The sequence below is a fragment of the Mytilus galloprovincialis genome, chromosome 12 (assembly GCF_965363235.1).
Source record: "Mytilus galloprovincialis chromosome 12, xbMytGall1.hap1.1, whole genome shotgun sequence".
Classification (NCBI taxonomy): Eukaryota; Metazoa; Mollusca; class Bivalvia; order Mytilida; family Mytilidae; genus Mytilus; species Mytilus galloprovincialis.
This window is the reverse complement of record NC_134849.1, coordinates 78,016,329-78,039,648: the sequence shown is the minus strand read 5'-3', so window position 1 is coordinate 78,039,648 and position 23,320 is coordinate 78,016,329. Positions and strand designations below refer to the sequence as shown.

At 36.5% G+C, this 23,320-nt stretch overlaps 1 protein-coding gene across 2 annotated transcripts in view; it reads left to right on the top strand.

Moving 5' to 3' along the window:
- Window positions 1-23,320, top strand: part of LOC143054929 (mRNA-capping enzyme-like) — a 46,402-nt gene that overhangs the window by 22,641 nt on the left and 441 nt on the right. The window contains exons 11-18 of one of the 2 annotated variants that reach the window (XM_076228027.1): window positions 397-532; window positions 1,705-1,776; window positions 2,482-2,609; window positions 15,523-15,559; window positions 19,004-19,075; window positions 19,600-19,700; window positions 21,192-21,258; window positions 22,495-22,618. In XM_076228027.1, the coding sequence (XP_076084142.1) occupies window positions 397-532; window positions 1,705-1,776; window positions 2,482-2,609; window positions 15,523-15,559; window positions 19,004-19,075; window positions 19,600-19,700; window positions 21,192-21,258; window positions 22,495-22,618 (737 nt within the window). Of the gene's footprint in view, window positions 1-396; window positions 533-1,704; window positions 1,777-2,481; window positions 2,647-15,522; window positions 15,560-19,003; window positions 19,076-19,599; window positions 19,701-21,191; window positions 21,259-22,494; window positions 22,619-23,320 lie in introns of both variants that reach the window. The other variant, XM_076228025.1, reaches the window with a different exon arrangement.

Sequence of the window (23,320 nt, the reverse complement as noted above, 5' to 3'; positions counted from 1 at the left end):
AGATTATTTCCCTTTTATGGCAGAAAAAAATAGATTCATTACCTTTTATAGCTTATAACCTTAGATTACTGCCCTTTTAGGGCGGATAAACTTATGGGATTACCTCGCCTTCTGGCAGATAAACTTAGATTACTTCCCTTTTATTGGAGATAAACTTAAGGGATTACTTCCCCTTATGGCAGATAAACTTAAGGGATTCCTTTCCTTTTATATCTGATAACATAGCTTACTTGGCGTTATGGCAGATACACTTAAATTGCTTCCCCTTTTTTGCAGATAAACTCAGATTACTTCCCCTTATGGCAGATACACTTAAATTACTTCCCCTTTTGGCAGATAAACTCAGATTACTTCCCCTTTTGGCAGATAAACTCAGATTACTTCCCTTTGTTTCAGATTCATGATGTTAATTGATGGTGCTAATGAGGTTTACATGGCAGACAGAGATAATGCAGTATTCCACGTCCCTCATCTACACTTCCCTTATCGTAAAGATTTAAGTAGAACGTTAAAGGATACGCTAGTGGATGGGGTATGTATAATCGTCAAACATACTGTGTCCTAAATCTAAACTTCCCTTATTGTGAAAATTGTGCTCTGCATGTGGCACCTGTTAGGTTTCTCATGCAAAAACAGACCCATTGATAATTCTAATTTAGTAGGTCACATTTGTAAAACATGTAAAAATATACATTAAACAGCAAAATTATTATTGATGCAAGATGTACTGAATAAAATCTTGGTGAGCTATTCAGACTGATCAAGTTTCTTGTACTTATTAGAACCTGCCACAATCTATATTTCTAAAGAAAGACATTGATTTCATTGAGACACATCTCCTCTGAAACCAAACAAAAAGAGTTAGAAATATTAGTGATACTACATATAATGTAGTGTTTTGTACTTCTTAAAGGTGTTTTTGAAAAAATATGTTTTCACAGAAAACGCCAATTTTTGAAAAATAAACTTTCGCACATTGCTCAGTCAACGTACTGCCTCGTGAAATTTTAAAATTCTTGTTTTAACACTTACCCAATTGTACCACAATTTTACTTGCATCTTCTTGCATTGTTACTCATATTTTAATATAATTTGCAAAATGGTTATTGATCATAGGACTGCAGGTTATGGTCAGGTTTAAACTTAGTTGAATGTAAAGCATGTATTAATGAAGCCTAAAATATACTTCTATTCCCCTCAACAACACCTAGATCCTTATTGAAAATATTTCACTACACTGTTCACACTCATGTAATATTTATAGAATAATTTATTGAAGAATTCAAATAGAGAAAAATATTCAACGGGTGACCGAACAACACATTAATTCATGAATGCACATAGCGCATGAGTTAATTATCAGTGTTGTTAGGTCACGAGTTGAATTTTTTTTTTTATATTTGAATTCTTTTTATTACATTGGCAAATGGCTTTTTTTAAAAGAATTAATGTTAAACATGTAAGGAACTATATCTTTTTTCTACGCATTCTCAATTCATTTTAATCCGCCGTTATCGACATCTTGACAACACCTATTGTTGTATGACGTCAGAGAGTGAAATAACCACGTTTATTTCACATTTGAAATTATCAGTTTTTATTTAACTGGGAAATCAATGTAATTCATTGCAACCAATGTAATAATCAAATTTAAATGTCTATATTTGGCATCCAGTGATTCATGTGTTCATGTATGTTTTATAGGAGATGATTTTAGACAAAGTTGATGGCATTGATGTACCTAGATATCTAATTTATGATATCATCTATTTTATGGTAAGTTTAGATATCTGATTTAATTATCATCTATTTTATGGTAAGTTTAGATATCTGATTTAATTATCATCTATTTTATGGTAAGTTTAGATATCTGATTTATGATATCATCTATTTCATGGTAAGTTTAGATATCTGATTTACGATATCATCTATTGTAGGGTAAGTTAAGATATCTGATTTACGATATCATCTATTTTATGGTAAGTTTAGATATCTGATTTATGATATCATCTATTTTATGGTAAGTTAAGATATCTGATTTATGATATCATCTATTTTATGGTAAGTTAAGATATCTGATTTACGATATTATATATTTTATGGTAAGTCTTATATGTATGAAGCTGCTTTTATTGATATTTCTTATGATGATATACCTATTGAAGATACCAGGTTTACCATCTTGTAGGCAAGAAACTAGACAAAAATAATCATGAAAACAATAAAAGTAACATTTAGTTTGTATATTGACCTCTATGATTATAAATAATTAAAAATGGACATGCAATAATGGTCAAAATAATAAAGAATAGAAAACATACAAAAAGAGAATAATTGAAAAAAAAACAAAGAATAAAAAAATAAATAAAAACCAATTCCACCTCATCTTGGATAATAATAATTTTACACAATTGATATGATGTTTTTTTTAGCAATCCTCTCTATGATGGCTCCCATTACTGTTGTCTAGTTTATTTTTAGGGTCAAGAAGTTGGCAAGACTGATTTCCGAACGCGGTTAGTTTGTATTGAGAAAGAACTTATTGGACCTAGACATGCAAAGATGAAGACTGGAGAAATAGATAAAGCAAAAGAACCATTTAGTGTTCGGTTAAAACCTTTCTGGGATGTCTCTGTTTGTCGGAAGGTAAGTTTAGTGTTCGATTAAAACCTTTCTGGGATGTCTCTGTTTGTCGGAAGGTAAGTTTAGTGTTCGGTTAAAACCTTTCTGGGATGTCTCTGTTTGTCGGAAGGTAAGTTTAGTGTTCGGTTAAAACCTTTCTGGGATGTCTCTGTTTGTCGGAAGGTAAGTTTAGTGTTCGGTTAAAACCTTTCTGGGATGTCTCTGTTTGTCGGAAGGTAAGTTTAGTGTTCGGTTAAAACCTTTCTGGGATGTCTCTGTTTGTCGGAAGGTAAGAACCATTTAGTGTTCGGTTAAAACCTTTCTGGGATGTCTCTGTTTGTCGGGAGGTAAGAACCATTTAGTGTTCGGTTAAAACCTTTCTGGGATGTCTCTGTAGGAAGGTAAGTTTAGTGTTCGATTAAAACCTTTCTGGGATGTCTCTGTTTGTCGGAAGGTAAGAACCGTTTAGTGTTCGGTTAAAACCTTTCTGGGATGTCTCTGTTTGTCGGAAGGTAAGAACCATTTAGTGTTCGGTTAAAACCTTTCTGGGATGTCTCTGTTTGTCGGAAGGTAAGTTTAGTGTTCGGTTAAAACCTTTCTGGGATGTCTCTGTTTGTCGGAAGGTAAGTTTAGTGTTCGGTTAAAACCTTTCTGGGATGTCTCTGTTTGTAGGAAGGTAAGAACCGTTTAGTGTTCGGTTAAAACCTTTCTGGGATGTCTCTGTTTGTAGGAAGGTAAGTTTAGTGTTCGGTTAAAACCTTTCTGGGATGTCTCTGTTTGTCGGAAGGTAAGAACCATTTAGTGTTCGGTTAAAACCTTTCTGGGATGTCTCTGTTTGTAGGAAGGTAAGAACCATTTAGTGTTCGGTTAAAACCTTTCTGGGATGTCTCTGTTTGTAGGAATGTAAGTTTAGTCTTCGATTAAAACCTTTCTGGGATGTCTCTGTTTGTAGGAAGGTAAGTTTAGTGTTCGGTTAAAACCTTTCTGGGATGTCTCTGTTTGTAGGAAGGTAAGAACTGTTTAGTGTTCGGTTAAAACCTTTCTGGGATGTCTCTGTTTGTCGGAAGGTAAGAACCATTTAGTGTTCGGTTAAAACCTTTCTGGGATGTCTCTTTTTGTCGGAAGGTAAGTTTAGTGTACGGTTAAAACCTTTCTGGGATGTCTCTGTTTGTCGGAAGGTAAGTTTAGTGTTCGGTTAAAACCTTTCTGGGATGTCTCTGTTTGTCGGAAGGTAAGTTTAGTGTTCGGTTAAAACCTTTCTGGGATGTCTCTGTTTGTAGGAAGGTAAGAACCGTTTAGTGTTCGGTTAAAACCTTTCTGGGATGTCTCTGTTTGTAGGAAGGTAAGTTTAGTGTTCGGTTAAAACCTTTCTGGGATGTCTCTGTTTGTCGGAAGGTAAGTTTAGTGTTCGATTAAAACCTTTCTGGGATGTCTCTGTTTGTCGGAAGGTAAGTTTAGTGTTCGGTTAAAACCTTTCTGGGATGTCTCTGTTTGTAGGAAGGTAAGAACCATTTAGTGTTCGGTTAAAACCTTTCTGGGATGTCTCTGTTTGTCGGAAGGTAAGAACCGTTTAGTGTTCGGTTAAAACCTTTCTGGGATGTCTCTGTTTGTCGGAAGGTAAGAACCATTTAGTGTTCGGTTAAAACCTTTCTGGGATGTCTCTGTTTGTCGGAAGGTAAGAACCGTTTAGTGTTCGGTTAAAACCTTTCTGGGATGTCTCTGTTTGTCGGAAGGTAAGAACCATTTAGTGTTCGGTTAAAACCTTTCTGGGATGTCTCTGTTTGTCGGAAGGTAAGATTAGTGTTCGGTTAAAACCTTTCTGGGATGTCTCTGTTTGTCGGAAGGTAAGTTTAGTGTTCGGTTAAAACCTTTCTGGGATGTCTCTGTTTGTAGGAAGGTAAGAACCATTTAGTGTTCGGTTAAAACCTTTCTGGGATGTCTCTGTTTGTCGGAAGGTAAGTTTAGTGTTCGGTTAAAACCTTTCTGGGATTTCTCTGTTTGTAGGAAGGTAAGAACCGTTTAGTGTTCGGTTAAAACCTTTCTGGGATGTCTCTGTTTGTAGGAAGGTAAGAACCGTTTAGTGTTCGGTTAAAACCTTTCTGGGATGTCTCTGTTTGTTGGAAGGTAAGTTAAGTGTTCGGTTAAAACCTTTCTGGGATGTCTCTGTTTGTAGGAAGGTAAGAACCATTTAGTGTTCGGTTAAAACCTTTCTGGGATGTCTCTGTTTGTCGGAAGGTAAGTTTAGTGTTCGATTAAAACCTTTCTGGGATGTCTCTGTTTGTCGGAAGGTAAGTTTAGTGTTCGGTTAAAACCTTTCTGGGATGTCTCTGTTTGTCGGAAGGTAAGTTTAGTGTTCGGTTAAAACCTTTCTGGGATGTCTCTGTTTGTCGGAAGGTAAGTTTAGTGTTCGGTTAAAACCTTTCTGGGATGTCTCTGTTTGTCGGAAGGTAAGTTTAGTGTTCGGTTAAAACCTTTCTGGGATGTCTCTGTTTGTCGGAAGGTAAGAACCATTTAGTGTTCGGTTAAAACCTTTCTGGGATGTCTCTGTTTGTCGGGAGGTAAGAACCATTTAGTGTTCGGTTAAAACCTTTCTGGGATGTCTCTGTAGGAAGGTAAGTTTAGTGTTCGATTAAAACCTTTCTGGGATGTCTCTGTTTGTCGGAAGGTAAGAACCGTTTAGTGTTCGGTTAAAACCTTTCTGGGATGTCTCTGTTTGTCGGAAGGTAAGAACCATTTAGTGTTCGGTTAAAACCTTTCTGGGATGTCTCTGTTTGTCGGAAGGTAAGTTTAGTGTTCGGTTAAAACCTTTCTGGGATGTCTCTGTTTGTCGGAAGGTAAGTTTAGTGTTCGGTTAAAACCTTTCTGGGATGTCTCTGTTTGTAGGAAGGTAAGAACCGTTTAGTGTTCGGTTAAAACCTTTCTGGGATGTCTCTGTTTGTAGGAAGGTAAGTTTAGTGTTCGGTTAAAACCTTTCTGGGATGTCTCTGTTTGTCGGAAGGTAAGAACCATTTAGTGTTCGGTTAAAACCTTTCTGGGATGTCTCTGTTTGTAGGAAGGTAAGAACCATTTAGTGTTCGGTTAAAACCTTTCTGGGATGTCTCTGTTTGTAGGAATGTAAGTTTAGTCTTCGATTAAAACCTTTCTGGGATGTCTCTGTTTGTAGGAAGGTAAGTTTAGTGTTCGGTTAAAACCTTTCTGGGATGTCTCTGTTTGTAGGAAGGTAAGAACTGTTTAGTGTTCGGTTAAAACCTTTCTGGGATGTCTCTGTTTGTCGGAAGGTAAGAACCATTTAGTGTTCGGTTAAAACCTTTCTGGGATGTCTCTTTTTGTCGGAAGGTAAGTTTAGTGTACGGTTAAAACCTTTCTGGGATGTCTCTGTTTGTCGGAAGGTAAGTTTAGTGTTCGGTTAAAACCTTTCTGGGATGTCTCTGTTTGTCGGAAGGTAAGTTTAGTGTTCGGTTAAAACCTTTCTGGGATGTCTCTGTTTGTAGGAAGGTAAGAACCGTTTAGTGTTCGGTTAAAACCTTTCTGGGATGTCTCTGTTTGTAGGAAGGTAAGTTTAGTGTTCGGTTAAAACCTTTCTGGGATGTCTCTGTTTGTCGGAAGGTAAGTTTAGTGTTCGATTAAAACCTTTCTGGGATGTCTCTGTTTGTCGGAAGGTAAGTTTAGTGTTCGGTTAAAACCTTTCTGGGATGTCTCTGTTTGTAGGAAGGTAAGAACCATTTAGTGTTCGGTTAAAACCTTTCTGGGATGTCTCTGTTTGTCGGAAGGTAAGAACCGTTTAGTGTTCGGTTAAAACCTTTCTGGGATGTCTCTGTTTGTCGGAAGGTAAGAACCATTTAGTGTTCGGTTAAAACCTTTCTGGGATGTCTCTGTTTGTCGGAAGGTAAGAACCGTTTAGTGTTCGGTTAAAACCTTTCTGGGATGTCTCTGTTTGTCGGAAGGTAAGAACCATTTAGTGTTCGGTTAAAACCTTTCTGGGATGTCTCTGTTTGTCGGAAGGTAAGATTAGTGTTCGGTTAAAACCTTTCTGGGATGTCTCTGTTTGTCGGAAGGTAAGTTTAGTGTTCGGTTAAAACCTTTCTGGGATGTCTCTGTTTGTAGGAAGGTAAGAACCATTTAGTGTTCGGTTAAAACCTTTCTGGGATGTCTCTGTTTGTCGGAAGGTAAGTTTAGTGTTCGGTTAAAACCTTTCTGGGATTTCTCTGTTTGTAGGAAGGTAAGAACCGTTTAGTGTTCGGTTAAAACCTTTCTGGGATGTCTCTGTTTGTAGGAAGGTAAGAACCGTTTAGTGTTCGGTTAAAACCTTTCTGGGATGTCTCTGTTTGTTGGAAGGTAAGTTAAGTGTTCGGTTAAAACCTTTCTGGGATGTCTCTGTTTGTAGGAAGGTAAGAACCATTTAGTGTTCGGTTAAAACCTTTCTGGGATGTCTCTGTTTGTAGGAAGGTAAGAACCGTTTAGTGTTCGGTTAAAACCTTTCTGGGATGTCTCTGTTTGTCAAAAGGTAAGAAACATTTAGTGTTCGGTTAAAACCTTTCTGGGATGTCTCTGTTTGTCGGAAGGTAAGAACCATTTAGTGTTCGGTTAAAACCTTTCTGGGATGTCTCTGTTTGTAGGAAGGTAAGTTTAGTGTTCGGTTAAAACCTTTCTGGGATGTCTCTGTTTGTAGGAAGGTAAGTTTAGTGTTCGTTTAAAACCTTTCTGGGATGTCTCTGTTTGTCGGAAGGTAAGAACCATTCAGTGTTCGGTTAAAACCTTTCTGGGATGTCTCTGTTTGTCGGAAGGTAAGTTTAGTGTTCGGTTAAAACCTTTCTGGGATGTCTCTGTTTGTTGGAAGGTAAGTTTAGTGTTCGGTTAAAACCTTTCTGGGATGTCTCTGTTTGTTGGAAGGTAAGTTTAGTGTTCGGTTAAAACCTTTCTGGGATGTCTCTGTTTGTAGGAAGGTAAGAACCATTTAGTGTTCGGTTAAAACCTTTCTGGGATGTCTCTGTTTGTAGGAAGGTAAGTTTAGTGTTCGATTAAAACCTTTCTGGGATGTCTCTGTTTGTAGGAAGGTAAGTTTAGTGTTCGGTTAAAACCTTTCTGGGATGTCTCTGTTTGTCGGAAGGTAAGAACCATTTAGTGTTCGGTTAAAACCTTTCTGGGATGTCTCTGTTTGTCGGAAGGTAAGTTTAGTGTTCGGTTAAAACCTTTCTGGGATGTCTCTGTTTGTTGGAAGGTAAGAACCATTTAGTGTTCGGTTAGAACCTTTCTGGGATGTCTCTGTTTGTCGGAAGGTAAGTTTAGTGTTTGGTTAAAACCTTTCTGGTATGTCTCTGTTTGTCGGAAGGTAAGAACCATTTAGTGTTCGATTAAAACCTTTCTGGGATGTCTCTGTTTGTCGGAAGGTAAGTTTAGTGTTCGGTTAAAACCTTTCTGGGATGTCTCTGTTTGTCGGAAGGTAAGTTAAGTGTTCGGTTAAAACCTTTCTGGGATGTCTCTGTTTGTAGGAAGGTAAGTTTAGTGTTCGGTTAAAACCTTTCTGGGATGTCTCTATCTGTCGGAAGGTAAGAACCATTTAGTGTTCGATTAAAACCTTTCTGGGATGTCTCTGTTTGTAGGAAGGTAAGAACCGTTTAGTGTTCGGTTAAAACCTTTCTGGGATGTCTCTGTTTGTAGGAAGGTAAGAACCATTTAGTGTTCGGTTAAAACCTTTCTGGGATGTCTCTGTTTGTCGGAAGGTAAGTTTAGTGTTCGGTTAAAACCTTTCTGGGATGTCTCTGTTTGTAGGAAGGTAAGAACCGTTTAGTGTTCGGTTAAAACCTTTCTGGGATGTCTCTGTTTGTCGGAAGGTAAGAACCATTTAGTGTTCGGTTAAAACCTTTCTGGGATGTCTCTGTTTGTTGGAAGGTAAGTTTAGTGTTCGGTTAAAACCTTTCTGGGATGTCTCTGTTTGTCGGAAGGTAAGAACCGTTTAGTGTTCGGTTAAAACCTTTCTGGGATGTCTCTGTTTGTAGGAAGGTAAGAACCATTTAGTGTTCGGTTAAAACCTTTCTGGGATGTCTCTGTTTGTCGGAAGGTAAGTTTAGTGTTCGGTTAAAACCTTTCTGGGATGTCTCTGTTTGTCGGAAGGTAAGAACCATTTAGTGTTCGGTTAAAACCTTTCTGGGATGTCTCTGTTTGTAGGAAGGTAAGAACCATTTAGTGTTCGGTTAAAACCTTTCTGGGATGTCTCTGTTTGTAGGAAGGTAAGTTTAGTGTTCGGTTAAAACCTTTCTGGGATGTCTCTGTTTGTAGGAAGGTAAGAACCATTCAGTGTTCGATTAAAACCTTTCTGGGATGTCTCTGTTTGTAGGAAGGTAAGAAACATTTAGTGTTCGGTTAAAACCTTTCTGGGATATCTCTGTTTGTAGGAAGGTAAGAACCGTTTAGTGTTCGGTTAAAACCTTTCTGGGATGTCTCTGTTTGTAGGAAGGTAAGTTTAGTGTTCGGTTAAAACCTTTCTTGGATGTCTCTATCTGTCGGAAGGTAAGAACCATTTAGTGTTCGATTAAAACCTTTCTGGGATGTCTCTGTTTGTAGGAAGGTAAGTTTAGTGTTCGGTTAAAACCTTTCTGGGATGTCTCTGTTTGTAGGAAGGTAAGAACCATTCAGTGTTCGGTTAAAACCTTTCTGGGATGTCTCTGTTTGTTGGAAGGTAAGAACCGTTTAGTGTTCGGTTAAAACCTTTCTGGGATGTCTCTGTTTGTAGGAAGGTAAGTTTAGTGTTCGGTTAAAACCTTTCTGGGATGTCTCTGTTTGTAGGAAGGTAAGAACCATTTAGTGTTCGGTTAAAACCTTTCTGGGATGTCTCTGTTTGTAGGAAGGTAAGTTTAGTGTTCGATTAAAACCTTTCTGGGATGTCTCTGTTTGTAGGAAGGTAAGTTTAGTGTTCGGTTAAAACCTTTCTGGGATGTCTCTGTTTGTAGGAAGGTAAGAACCATTTAGTGTTCGGTTAAAACCTTTCTGGGATGTCTCTGTTTGTAGGAAGGTAAGTTTAGTGTTCGATTAAAACCTTTCTGGGATGTCTCTGTTTGTAGGAAGGTAAGTTTAGTGTTCGGTTAAAACCTTTCTGGGATGTCTCTGTTTGTCGGAAGGTAAGTTTAGTGTTCGGTTAAAACCTTTCTGGGATGTCTCTGTTTGTCGGAAGGTAAGAACCATTTAGTGTTCGGTTAGAACCTTTCTGGGATGTCTCTGTTTGTCGGAAGGTAAGTTTAGTGTTTGGTTAAAACCTTTCTGGTATGTCTCTGTTTGTCGGAAGGTAAGAACCATTTAGTGTTCGATTAAAACCTTTCTGGTATGTCTCTGTTTGTCGGAAGGTAAGAACCATTTAGTGTTCGATTAAAACCTTTCTGGGATGTCTCTGTTTGTCGGAAGGTAAGAACCATTCAGTGTTCGGTTAAAACCTTTCTGGGATGTCTCTGTTTGTCGGAAGGTAAGTTAAGTGTTTGGTTAAAACCTTTCTGGGATGTCTCTGTTTGTAGGAAGGTAAGTTTAGTGTTCGGTTAAAACCTTTCTGGGATGTCTCTATCTGTCGGAAGGTAAGAACCATTTAGTGTTCGATTAAAACCTTTCTGGGATGTCTCTGTTTGTAGGAAGGTAAGAACCGTTTAGTGTTCGGTTAAAACCTTTCTGGGATGTCTCTGTTTGTAGGAAGGTAAGAACCATTTAGTGTTCGGTTAAAACCTTTCTGGGATGTCTCTGTTTGTTGGAAGGTAAGTTTAGTGTTCGGTTAAAACCTTTCTGGGATGTCTCTGTTTGTAGGAAGGTAAGAACCGTTTAGTGTTCGGTTAAAACCTTTCTGGGATGTCTCTGTTTGTCGGAAGGTAAGAACCATTTAGTGTTCGGTTAAAACCTTTCTGGGATGTCTCTGTTTGTTGGAAGGTAAGTTTAGTGTTCGGTTAAAACCTTTCTGGGATGTCTCTGTTTGTCGGAAGGTAAGAACCGTTTAGTGTTCGGTTAAAACCTTTCTGGGATGTCTCTGTTTGAATGAAGGTAAGAACCATTTAGTGTTCGGTTAAAACCTTTCTGGGATGTCTCTGTTTGTCGGAAGGTAAGTTTAGTGTTCGGTTAAAACCTTTCTGGGATGTCTCTGTTTGTCGGAAGGTAAGAACCATTTAGTGTTCGGTTAAAACCTTTCTGGGATGTCTCTGTTTGTAGGAAGGTAAGAACTGTTTAGTGTTCGGTTAAAACCTTTCTGGGATGTCTCTGTTTGTAGGAAGGTAAGTTTAGTGTTCGGTTAAAACCTTTCTGGGATGTCTCTGTTTGTAGGAAGGTAAGAACCATTCAGTGTTCGATTAAAACCTTTCTGGGATGTCTCTGTTTGTAGGAAGGTAAGAACCGTTTAGTGTTCGGTTAAAACCTTTCTGGGATGTCTCTGTTTGTAGGAAGGTAAGAACCATTTAGTGTTCGGTTAAAACCTTTCTGGGATGTCTCTGTTTGTTGTAAGGTAAGTTTAGTGTTCGGTTAAAACCTTTCTGGGATGTCTCTGTTTGTCGGAAGGTAAGAACCATTTAGTGTTCGGTTAAAACCTTTCTGGGATGTCTCTGTTTGTAGGAAGGTAAGAACCATTCAGTGTTCCATTAAAACCTTTCTGGGATGTCTCTGTTTGTAGGAAGGTAAGAAACATTTAGTGTTCGGTTAAAACCTTTCTGGGATGTCTCTGTTTGTAGGAAGGTAAGTTTAGTGTTCGATTAAAACCTTTCTGGGATATCTCTGTTTGTAGGAAGGTAAGAACCGTTTAGTGTTCGGTTAAAACCTTTCTGGAATGTCTCTGTTTGTAGGAAGGTAAGTTTAGTGTTCGGTTAAAACCTTTCTGGGATGTCTCTATCTGTCGGAAGGTAAGAACCATTTAGTGTTCGATTAAAACCTTTCTGGGATGTCTCTGTTTGTAGGAAGGTAAGAACCGTTTAGTGTTCGGTTAAAACCTTTCTGGGATGTCTCTGTTTGTAGGAAGGTAAGAACCATTTAGTGTTCGGTTAAAACCTTTCTGGGATGTCTCTGTTTGTCGGAAGGTAAGTTTAGTGTTCGGTTAAAACCTTTCTGGGATGTCTCTGTTTGTAGGAAGGTAAGAACCGTTTAGTGTTCGGTTAAAACCTTTCTGGGATGTCTCTATTTGTCGGAAGGTAAGAACCATTTAGTGTTCGGTTAAAACCTTTCTGGGATGTCTCTGTTTGTTGGAAGGTAAGTTTAGTGTTCGGTTAAAACCTTTCTGGGATGTCTCTGTTTGTCGGAAGGTAAGAACCGTTTAGTGTTCGGTTAAAACCTTTCTGGGATGTCTCTGTTTGTAGGAAGGTAAGAACCATTTAGTGTTCGGTTAAAACCTTTCTGGGATGTCTCTGTTTGTCGGAAGGTAAGTTTAGTGTTCGGTTAAAACCTTTCTGGGATGTCTCTGTTTGTCGGAAGGTAAGAACCATTTAGTGTTCGGTTAAAACCTTTCTGGGATGTCTCTGTTTGTAGGAAGGTAAGAACTGTTTAGTGTTCGGTTAAAACCTTTCTGGGATGTCTCTGTTTGTAGGAAGGTAAGTTTAGTGTTCGGTTAAAACCTTTCTGGGATGTCTCTGTTTGTAGGAAGGTAAGAACCATTCAGTGTTCGATTAAAACCTTTCTGGGATGTCTCTGTTTGTAGGAAGGTAAGAAACATTTAGTGTTCGGTTAAAACCTTTCTGGGATATCTCTGTTTGTAGGAAGGTAAGAACCGTTTAGTGTTCGGTTAAAACCTTTCTGGGATGTCTCTGTTTGTAGGAAGGTAAGTTTAGTGTTCGGTTAAAACCTTTCTGGGATGTCTCTATCTGTCGGAAGGTAAGAACCATTTAGTGTTCGATTAAAACCTTTCTGGGATGTCTCTGTTTGTAGGAAGGTAAGTTTAGTGTTCGGTTAAAACCTTTCTGGGATGTCTCTGTTTGTAGGAAGGTAAGAACCATTCAGTGTTCGGTTAAAACCTTTCTGGGATGTCTCTGTTTGTTGGAAGGTAAGAACCGTTTAGTGTTCGGTTAAAACCTTTCTGGGATGTCTCTGTTTGTAGGAAGGTAAGTTTAGTGTTCGGTTAAAACCTTTCTGGGATGTCTCTGTTTGTAGGAAGGTAAGAACCATTTAGTGTTCGGTTAAAACCTTTCTGGGATGTCTCTGTTTGTTGGAAGGTAAGTTTAGTGTTCGGTTAAAACCTTTCTGGGATGTCTCTGGTAAGTTTAGTGTTCGATTAAAACCTTTCTGGGATGTCTCTGTTTGTAGGAAGGTAAGAAACATTTAGTGTTCGGTTAAAACCTTTCTGGGATGTCTCTGTTTGTAGGAAGGTAAGAACCGTTTAGTGTTCGGTTAAAACCTTTCTGGGATGTCTCTGTTTGTCGGAAGGTAAGTTAAGTGTTCGGTTAAAACCTTTCTGGGATGTCTCTGTTTGTAGGAAGGTAAGAACCTTTTAGTGTTCGGTTAAAACCTTTCTGGGATGTCTCTGTTTGTCGGAAGGTAAGTTTAGTGTTCGGTTAAAACCTTTCTGGGATGTCTCTGTTTGTCGGAAGGTAAGAACCATTTAGTGTTTGGTTAAAACCTTTCTGGGATGTCTCTGTTTGTCGGAAGGTAAGAACCATTTAGTGTTCGGTTAAAACCTTTCTGGGATGTCTCTGTTTGCTGGAAGGTAAGTTTAGTGTTCGGTTAAAACCTTTCTGGGATGTCTCTGTTTGTAGGAAGGTAAGAACCATTCAGTGTTCGATTAAAACCTTTCTGGGATGTCTCTGTTTGTAGGAAGGTAAGAACCATTCAGTGTTCGATTAAAACCTTTCTGGGATGTCTCTGTTTGTAGGAAGGTAAGTTTAGTGTTCGGTTAAAACCTTTCTGGGATGTCTCTGTTTGTCGGAAGGTAAGAACCATTTAGTGTTCGGTTAAAACCTTTCTGGGATGTCTCTGTTTGTAGGAAGGTAAGAACCATTCAGTGTTCGATTAAAACCTTTCTGGGATGTCTCTGTTTGTAGGAAGGTAAGAAACATTTAGTGTTCGGTTAAAACCTTTCTGGGATATCTCTGTTTGTAGGAAGGTAAGTTTAGTGTTCGATTAAAACCTTTCTGGGATGTCTCTGTTTGTAGGAAGGTAAGTTTAGTATTCGATTAAAACCTTTCTGGGATATCTCTGTTTGTCGGAAGGTAAGAACCGTTTAGTGTTCGGTTAAAACCTTTCTGGGATGTCTCTGTTTGTAGGAAGGTAAGTTTAGTGTTCGATTAAAACCTTTCTGGGATGTCTCTGTTTGTAGGAAGGTAAGAACCATTCAGTGTTCGGTTAAAACCTTTCTGGGATGTCTCTGTTTGTTGTAAGGTAAGTTTAGTGTTCGGTTAAAACCTTTCTGGGATGTCTCTGTTTGTCGGAAGGTAAGAACCGTTTAGTGTTCGGTTAAAACCTTTCTGGGATGTCTCTGTTTGTCGGAAGGTAAGAACCATTCAATGTTCGGTTAAAACCTTTCTGGGATGTCTCTATCTGTCGGAAGGTAAGTTTAGTGTTCGGTTAAAACCTTTCTGGGATGTCTCTGTTTGTCGGAAGGTAAGATTAAAACCTTTCTGGGATGTCTCTGTTTGTAGGAAGGTAAGTTTAGTGTTCGGTTAAAACCTTTCTGGGATGTCTCTATCTGTCGGAAGGTAAGAACCATTTAGTGTTCGGTTAAAACCTTTCTGGGATGTCTCTGTTTGTAGGAAGGTAAGTTTAGTGTTCGATTAAAATCTTTCTGGGATGTCTCTGTTTGTCGGAAGGTAAGAACCATTCAGTGTTCGGTTAAAACCTTTCTGGGATGTCTCTGTTTGTAGGAAGGTAAGTTTAGTGTTCGATTAAAACCTTTCTGGGATGTCTCTGTTTGTAGGAAGGTAAGTTTAGTGTTCGATTAAAACCTTTCTGGTATGTCTCTGTTTGTAGGAAGGTAAGTTTAGTGTTCGATTAAAACCTTTCTGGGATGTCTCTGTTTGTAGGAAGGTAAGTTTAGTGTTCGGTTAAAACCTTTCTTGGATGTCTCTGTTTGTAGGAAGGTAAGTTTAGTGTTCGGTTAAAACCTTTCTGGGATGTCTCTGTTTGTAGGAAGGTAAGTTTAGTGTTCGGTTAAAACCTTTCTGGGATGTCTCTGTTTGTCGGAAGGTAAGTTTAGTGTTCGATTAAAACCTTTCTGGGATGTCTCTGTTTGTCTGAAGGTAAGAACCATTCAGTGTTCGGTTAAAACCTTTCTGGGATGTCTCTGTTTGTAGGAAGGTAAGTTTAGTGTTCGATTAAAACCTTTCTGGGATGTCTCTGTTTGTAGGAAGGTAAGAACCATTCAGTGTTCGGTTAAAACCTTTCTGGGATGTCTCTGTTTGTTGTAAGGTAAGTTTAGTGTTCGGTTAAAACCTTTCTGGGATGTCTCTGTTTGTAGGAAGGTAAGTTTAGTGTTCGGTTAAAACCTTTCTGGGATGTCTCTGTTTGTCGGAAGGTAAGTTTAGTGTTCGATTAAAACCTTTCTGGGATATCTCTGTTTGTAGGAAGGTAAGAACCGTTTAGTGTTCGGTTAAAACCTTTCTGGGATGTCTCTGTTTGTAGGAAGGTAAGTTTAGTGTTCGATTAAAACCTTTCTGGGATGTCTCTGTTTGTAGGAAGGTAAGAACCATTCAGTGTTCGGTTAAAACCTTTCTGGGATGTCTCTGTTTGTTGTAAGGTAAGTTTAGTGTTCGGTTAAAACCTTTCTGGGATGTCTCTGTTTGTCGGAAGGTAAGAACCGTTTAGTGTTCGGTTAAAACCTTTCTGGGATGTCTCTGTTTGTCGGAAGGTAAGAACCATTCAATGTTCGGTTAAAACCTTTCTGGGATGTCTCTATCTGTCGGAAGGTAAGTTTAGTGTTCGGTTAAAACCTTTCTGGGATGTCTCTGTTTGTCGGAAGGTAAGATTAAAACCTTTCTGGGATGTCTCTGTTTGTAGGAAGGTAAGTTTAGTGTTCGGTTAAAACCTTTCTGGGATGTCTCTATCTGTCGGAAGGTAAGAACCATTTAGTGTTCGGTTAAAACCTTTCTGGGATGTCTCTGTTTGTAGGAAGGTAAGTTTAGTGTTCGATTAAAACCTTTCTGGGATGTCTCTGTTTGTCGGAAGGTAAGAACCATTCAGTGTTCGGTTAAAACCTTTCTGGGATGTCTCTGTTTGTAGGAAGGTAAGTTTAGTGTTCGATTAAAACCTTTCTGGGATGTCTCTGTTTGTAGGAAGGTAAGTTTAGTGTTCGATTAAAACCTTTCTGGTATGTCTCTGTTTGTAGGAAGGTAAGTTTAGTGTTCGATTAAAACCTTTCTGGGATGTCTCTGTTTGTAGGAAGGTAAGTTTAGTGTTCGGTTAAAACCTTTCTTGGATGTCTCTGTTTGTAGGAAGGTAAGTTTAGTGTTCGGTTAAAACCTTTCTGGGATGTCTCTGTTTGTAGGAAGGTAAGTTTAGTGTTCGGTTAAAACCTTTCTGGGATGTCTCTGTTTGTCGGAAGGTAAGTTTAGTGTTCGATTAAAACCTTTCTGGGATGTCTCTGTTTGTCTGAAGGTAAGAACCATTCAGTGTTCGGTTAAAACCTTTCTGGGATGTCTCTGTTTGTAGGAAGGTAAGTTTAGTGTTCGATTAAAACCTTTCTGGGATGTCTCTGTTTGTAGGAAGGTAAGTTTAGTGTTCGATTAAAACCTTTCTGGTATGTCTCTGTTTGTAGGAAGGTAAGTTTAGTGTTCGATTAAAACCTTTCTGGGATGTCTCTGTTTGTAGGAAGGTAAGTTTAGTGTTTGGTTAAAACCTTTCTTGGATGTCTCTGTTTGTAGGAAGGTAAGTTTAGTGTTCGGTTAAAACCTTTCTGGGATGTCTCTGTTTGTAGGAAGGTAAGTTTAGTGTTCGGTTAAAACCTTTCTGGGATGTCTCTGTTTGTCGGAAGGTAAGAACCGTTTAGTGTTCGGTTAAAACCTTTCTGGGATGTCTCTGTTTGTCGGAAGGTAAGAACCATTCAGTGTTCGGTTAAAACCTTTCTGGGATGTCTCTGTTTGTAGGAAGGTAAGTTTAGTGTTCGATTAAAACCTTTCTGGGATGTCTCTGTTTGTAGGAAGGTAAGTTTAGTGTTCGATTAAAACCTTTCTGGTATGTCTCTGTTTGTAGGAAGGTAAGTTTAGTGTTCGATTAAAACCTTTCTGGGATGTCTCTGTTTGTAGGAAGGTAAGTTTAGTGTTCGGTTAAAACCTTTCTTGGATGTCTCTGTTTGTAGGAAGGTAAGTTTAGTGTTCGGTTAAAACCTTTCTGGGATGTCTCTGTTTGTAGGAAGGTAAGTTTAGTGTTCGGTTAAAACCTTTCTGGGATGTCTCTGTTTGTCGGAAGGTAAGAACCGTTTAGTGTTCGGTTAAAACCTTTCTGGGATGTCTCTGTTTGTAGGAAGGTAAGTTTAGTGTTCGGTTAAAACCTTTCTGGGATGTCTCTATCTGTCGGAAGGTAAGAACCATTCAGTGTTCGGTTAAAACCTTTCTGGGATGTCTCTGTTTGTAGGAAGGTAAGTTTAGTGTTCAGTTAAAACCTTTCTGGGATGTCTCTGTTTGTAGGAAGGTAAGTTTAGTGTTCGGTTAAAACCTTTCTGGGATGTCTCTGTTTGTAGGAAGATAAGTTTAGTGTTCGGTTAAAACCTTTCTGGGATGTCTCTGTTTGTAGGAAGGTAAGTTTAGTGTTCGGTTAAAACCTTTCTGGGATGTCTCTGTTTGTAGGAAGGTAAGTTTAGTATTCGGTTAAAACCTTTCTGGGATGTCTCTTTGTCGGAAGGTAAGAACCATTCAGTGTTCGGTTAAAACCTTTCTGGGATGTCTCTGTTTGTCGGAAGGTAAGTTTAGTGTTCGGTTAAAACCTTTCTGGGATTTCTCTGTTTGTCGGAAGGTAAGATTAAAACCTTTCTGGGATGTCTCTGTCTGTAGGAAGGTAAGTTTAGTGTTCGATTAAAACCTTTCTGGGATGTCTCTGTTTGTCGGAAGGTAAGAAACACTGGCTTTGAGTAGACGTGAGACAAAGTTAATTTCAAAGCTGGTTTTAATAGTAAAAACTGAGACATTCAAAAATTTAATTTACATTTTGATCAACTTGTGTGTAACACAAACAATGTAATACAAACAATGTAATCCTGTAATACAAACAATGTAATACTGTAATACAAACAATGTAATACTGTAATACAAACAATGTATTACAAACAATGTAATACTGTAATACAAACAATGTATTACAGACAATGTAATACTGTAATACAAACAATGTAATACTGTAATACAAACAATGTATTACAAACAATGTAATACTGTAATACAAACAATGTATTACAAACAATGTAATACTGTAATACAAACAATGTATTACAAACAATGTATTACAAACAATGTATTACAAACAATGTATTACAAACAATGTAATACTGTAATACAAACAATGTAAAACAAACAATGTAATACTGTAATACAAACAATGTATTACAAACAATGTATTACAAACAATGTATTACAAACAATGTAATACTGTAATACAAACAATGTATTACAAACAATGTAATACTGTAATACAAACAATGTATTACAAACAATGTAATACTGTAATACAAACAATGTATTACAAACAATGTAATACTGTAATACAAACAATGTAATACTGTAATACAAACAATGTAATACTGTAATACAAACAATGTATTACAAACAATGTATTACAAACAATGTATTACAAACAATGTATTACAAACAATGTAATACTGTAATACAAACAATGTATTACAAACAATGTAATACTGTAATACAAACAATGTATTACAAACAATGTAATACTGTAATACAAACAATGTATTACAAACAATGTATTACAAACAATGTAATACTGTAATACAAACAATGTAATACTGTAATACAAACAATGTATTACAAACAATGTAATACAAAAAGTTGACCAATATGTATTTTTATAGTGTTATTGCATTGGTTTTTGTAATCTCATTGCTGAGAAAAATAATTAGCTGATGATTGATATAAGAAAACAAATATTTCACTGATACCACATCTTCTCATATCTACTGGTTTTGTTTTATATCCTGGCTCTAAAACAGGATGATATACTGGTTAACTTCACTTTTTTAGGTTAAGAGATTTCAAAAAGAAACAAAAGATGACCAATACATCAAAGATCTTGTTTTATTTTCTTTTGAATTCAAGTTTTTCTTTATTTAATCATGGCAAATAAATTGGTATTTTAATAAGTCAAAAAAACTATGGAAAAGAACAAAGCAATGACAATAATCATTACCTTACATTGTAGGTTTTAGATGGAAGTTTTGCCAGTCTGGTTAGCCATGAGGTGGATGGTTTAGTATTAAAATAATCAATACCTTATATTGTAGGTTTTAGATGGAAGTTTTGCCAGTCAGGTTAGCCATGAGGTGGATGGTTTAGTATTTCAGCCCGTCCCAGATGTAAGTATAAGTTGATAAATTGATTAAATCAGCAGACAGTGTGCCAGACTTAAAATATAAAGGCTATTCTAAATGTTTACTTTTGGATGTTAGTGAATATTAATTTTCACCTGTTACATGATTTTTTTTTATAAATGATGGAAAAGAAAGGATATCACTATGGCACAAGACCAAACCAATCACTGGCATCGGAATTCTCTAAGTAAACAATACACATTATTGTTATTCATCAAAAATTACTGGACATCACAAAGGTTCCCAGAATTTTTTTACATCACAATAGAAAATATCTGATCGGCTAATCATTTCTTATTATATTTTTACCAACTAGCCTTACTTCCTAGGGAGGTGTATGGAAGTGCTAATCATTTTTTATTATATTTTTTACTATGTAGCCTTACTTTCCAGGGAGGTGTATGGAATGAATCATTTCTTCTGATCATATTTTTACCATATAGCCCTACTTTCCAGTTAGATGTATGGAAGTGCTAATAATTTCTTCTTATTATATTTTTATCAACTAGCCTTACTGCCCAGGGAGGTGTATGGAAGTGCTGAAATGGAAACCTCCAGAACTTAATTCTATAGATTTTAAACTAAAAATAGCAAAGGAAAATAAACCAGGGTAAGCCTTATCTCGTCAGATTTCGAATAAAAATAAACAAAAGCATATTTTTGAAAATCCAGGTAAGTTAATTTTGAAATCTGGTATAAACTTTAACCCAGTTTTTTTCTCTAAAATTTGTTCTTTCAACAATAGACAACAGCTGATACATCAGTTCAGATTGTCTCCCCTTTTACAATCCTTGAATTTATTAGATTATTTTTTTTCATAATATATATTTATCATAACTTTTCCAACAGTTTCTGCTAAGAATAAAATACACATCTTGATGGCTGACTATCAAAGTAGTTACTGTATATGCAGTGAATGCTAGCCTGCTGCTATGAGATTATGAGTTCAAACCCCTTTATTGGCAAGGATACAGTTTTCCTACATTAGGTCATGGTCCTTTTAACATTTAGACATATATTTCAACAAAAAAAGCACCTTGATGATTTAATTTCAATCTTTGTTGAAATTTATTTGGATATGTTTTCATTTACAATATGATATGAATAGAGAAGCATGTTGCATGTCAAAGGGAAATAATCCATACTATAAATGTTCTGGCTGATGTGAAAATATAAACACTTACTTGACTTTAAGAAACCACTGACAAAGAGTGTATACATTTAAAATGCTCAAGTAAACTGGATAGGGAAATACAGTTATAAGATTGAATTGCTTATCAGCTAAAATACTGAATGTTTTTCAAAATAACAAATCAAATACTGTGGATTCATTATTATTTCGTTGGATTCCAACTTTCATGGATTTTGTGGGAGCAGGTGAACCATGAAATTAAATGTTCAGTCAATACTGAATTTTTTAAAGGCTTGGGTCCTGATTTCAGTAAAACCATGAAATGAAATATCCACAAACATGTAAGTTTTCCTAAATCCACGAAAATTGATACCCACGAAAATAAATGAATTCAGAGTATCCAAGAAGCTGTTGACCTAGTAACTAATGACCTTTAAAAGGCATTGTGCAAAATTGAATTAACCCACATAACAAAGACTTTGAATGTTTAGAATACTACTGATATCTTGATGACAAAATTGTTTAATTATTTCATCTATTAGTGGATTCATTATTATTCATTGGATACCCACTTTCGTGGATTTCCTGGTTACAGATAAACCATGAAATTAAATGTTCAACGAATGACAAATTTTCAATAGGCTTGTATGCAGACTTCTGCAAAACCACAAAATTAGATATCCACGAATGTGCAAGTTTTTCTTAATCCACGAAAATTGGTACCCACAAAAATAAATGAATCCTCATCATTAGTGATCACTAAATCGTCAACTCTGAGGTTCAAACCCTACTCTTGACATATATCATCCATTTTCTTGCCATAGATGATGGTTCTCTTTGGGTATACAAATTCACTCCACTAAAGAAAACTGATTGTCATGTTTATAGAATAAAATTGGTGGCTGAAAGTGTTATTAAACACCAATAATTTTAACACATTACTTGACTGGAAAAAGGTTTTTATTGCAGAATGTTACCAGAGACAAAAGGATATCTTTATGTGTTAGGACAAGACAATCCTTTAGCTGAAATGAAGGTTAGTCTACTGAATAAAGGGGCAGGGAAAGGGATATTACAGAGGTATTTACATTTGTATGCAAATTTGTCTGCCATTACCTCATATCACAAAGATTCCAGTAAAAGTTGATGTCATCATTAAAAACTGTTGCTTGACGTCAAAAGATTGTTTGAGGCAGATCTTTTGGAGAAAACTCAACCAACTATAAAAAAGTAAACACATCCTGAGTATGACCATAAATGTATTTAATCACATGCCAACAGGGGAGATAATCTAATCCAGGAGAGTATGATCATAAATGTGTTTAATCCCCTGCCAACAGGGGAAATAATCTAATCCAGGATATTAATAGTCTGCAATTGAGAATATGCTCCTTTAAAGCCACTGAAAAGATACATGTAGTACAATGTAACTATATATAAAAAAGAAGATGTGGTATGATTGCCAATGAGACAACTATCCACAAAAGACCAAAATGACACAAACATTAACAATTATAGGTATATGCTACTTTTTTTGGAAAATTTTATTTCATATGCTTTGTATACTGAAAAGAAATTATTTTATATGTATTGTTTACATAATTAAAAATAAAGAATTATGCTTCAATTTGATTTGACTTTTTTTTAGAAAGGAGAGGGTCTTATACAAAAACAGTATAACAATTGAAGATCTGCCATTAAGACCTTATTATTCAAATAATAAAAAAACATCAACATAAGACATAAGACTAAAGATTAAATTACTTTAGAGGTCTCAACCCTCCCCCTTTTTCTGCCCCTTCCATAGTCAACAGGGGTATTAAGTGTTACCATCGACCATCTTTCTGTCATTTCATTTGTCTATCTGTCCATCCCATTTTCCTTTCCGCACTCTTACTTGAGTTTTCCTTATCCAAATTATAAAATATGAACTCATACAAAATGCTAAGAACCAAAACTCGCAGACAGAGTTTGTTTATCGTCAGTGAGTCACTAAACTTTCTAGAATAATGCCACTTTATAGCTTGGAAAATCACTAATTTGTTTATTTCTTTACTTTTTGTGTCAGATATTTTCCTCATCCAAATTATATAAAACTCTTACACAATGCTGAGAACCAAAAGTCACAGACAAATTAATATTTGACAAATGAGTCACTTACTGTTCTGCATTTTTTTAACTTGAAAAATTGCAAAGCTTGAGCTGTCCTCAGACACATTCTTGTTTTATATAAATTCAGTCAGTGGATAAAAGCAACATTCATCTATTTCAGTACACAAAAGATCTGAAAGAAATGGATGGAAAAATTATAGAATGTTCATTTGATGGGCAGCATTGGAAATTCATGAGACAGAGAACTGACAAATCATTTCCTAACAGCATTAAAACTGCTCAAGGTAAGAAATCTATAGTGTTTACAACCTGATTTTATATAAGGAAAGTTTAAGTTATAGAGCTGATATCGATGGACATGACATTGTTAAAAAGACAAATCATTTATTTACTGTATTTAAATGTTGAATGTTGTATGTAGTGTTCATAACTTGGATTATATGTGTGTATAGTATGAGCTTGAAAGCCAATAATAATGGAAGAATAAAGTATGAAGAATGACTTAAAAAAAAATGAATTCCTTATTGTTTTCAAGATATGACTTAGCATAGACATTTGCAGCATCTCATATAAAATAGATATAAGAAAATATGCTATGATTGCCAATGAGACAATTCTCCATCCAAGTTACAATCTAAAAATCTGTTATGGGTCAAAGTACTGTCTTCAACCCAGAGCCTAGTTGGCTCACACCCAACAGCAAGCTATAAACTAAAGGGCCTCCAAAATAACTAGTGTAAAACCAATCAAACAGGAAAACCAATGGTCTAATCTACTGGTATATAAAAAAACGAGAAACACTTATGAACCACATAAACAGACAACAACCACTGAACATCAGATTCCTGACTTAGGGCAGGTGCAAACAATTGCAGCAGGATTAAAAATTTCAATGGTACCAAACTAAAATAGGATAACATTACAACATAGAAAAACACACTACAAAATATCAATTGGAATGGCTTAAATCAATCAAAAAACATAGT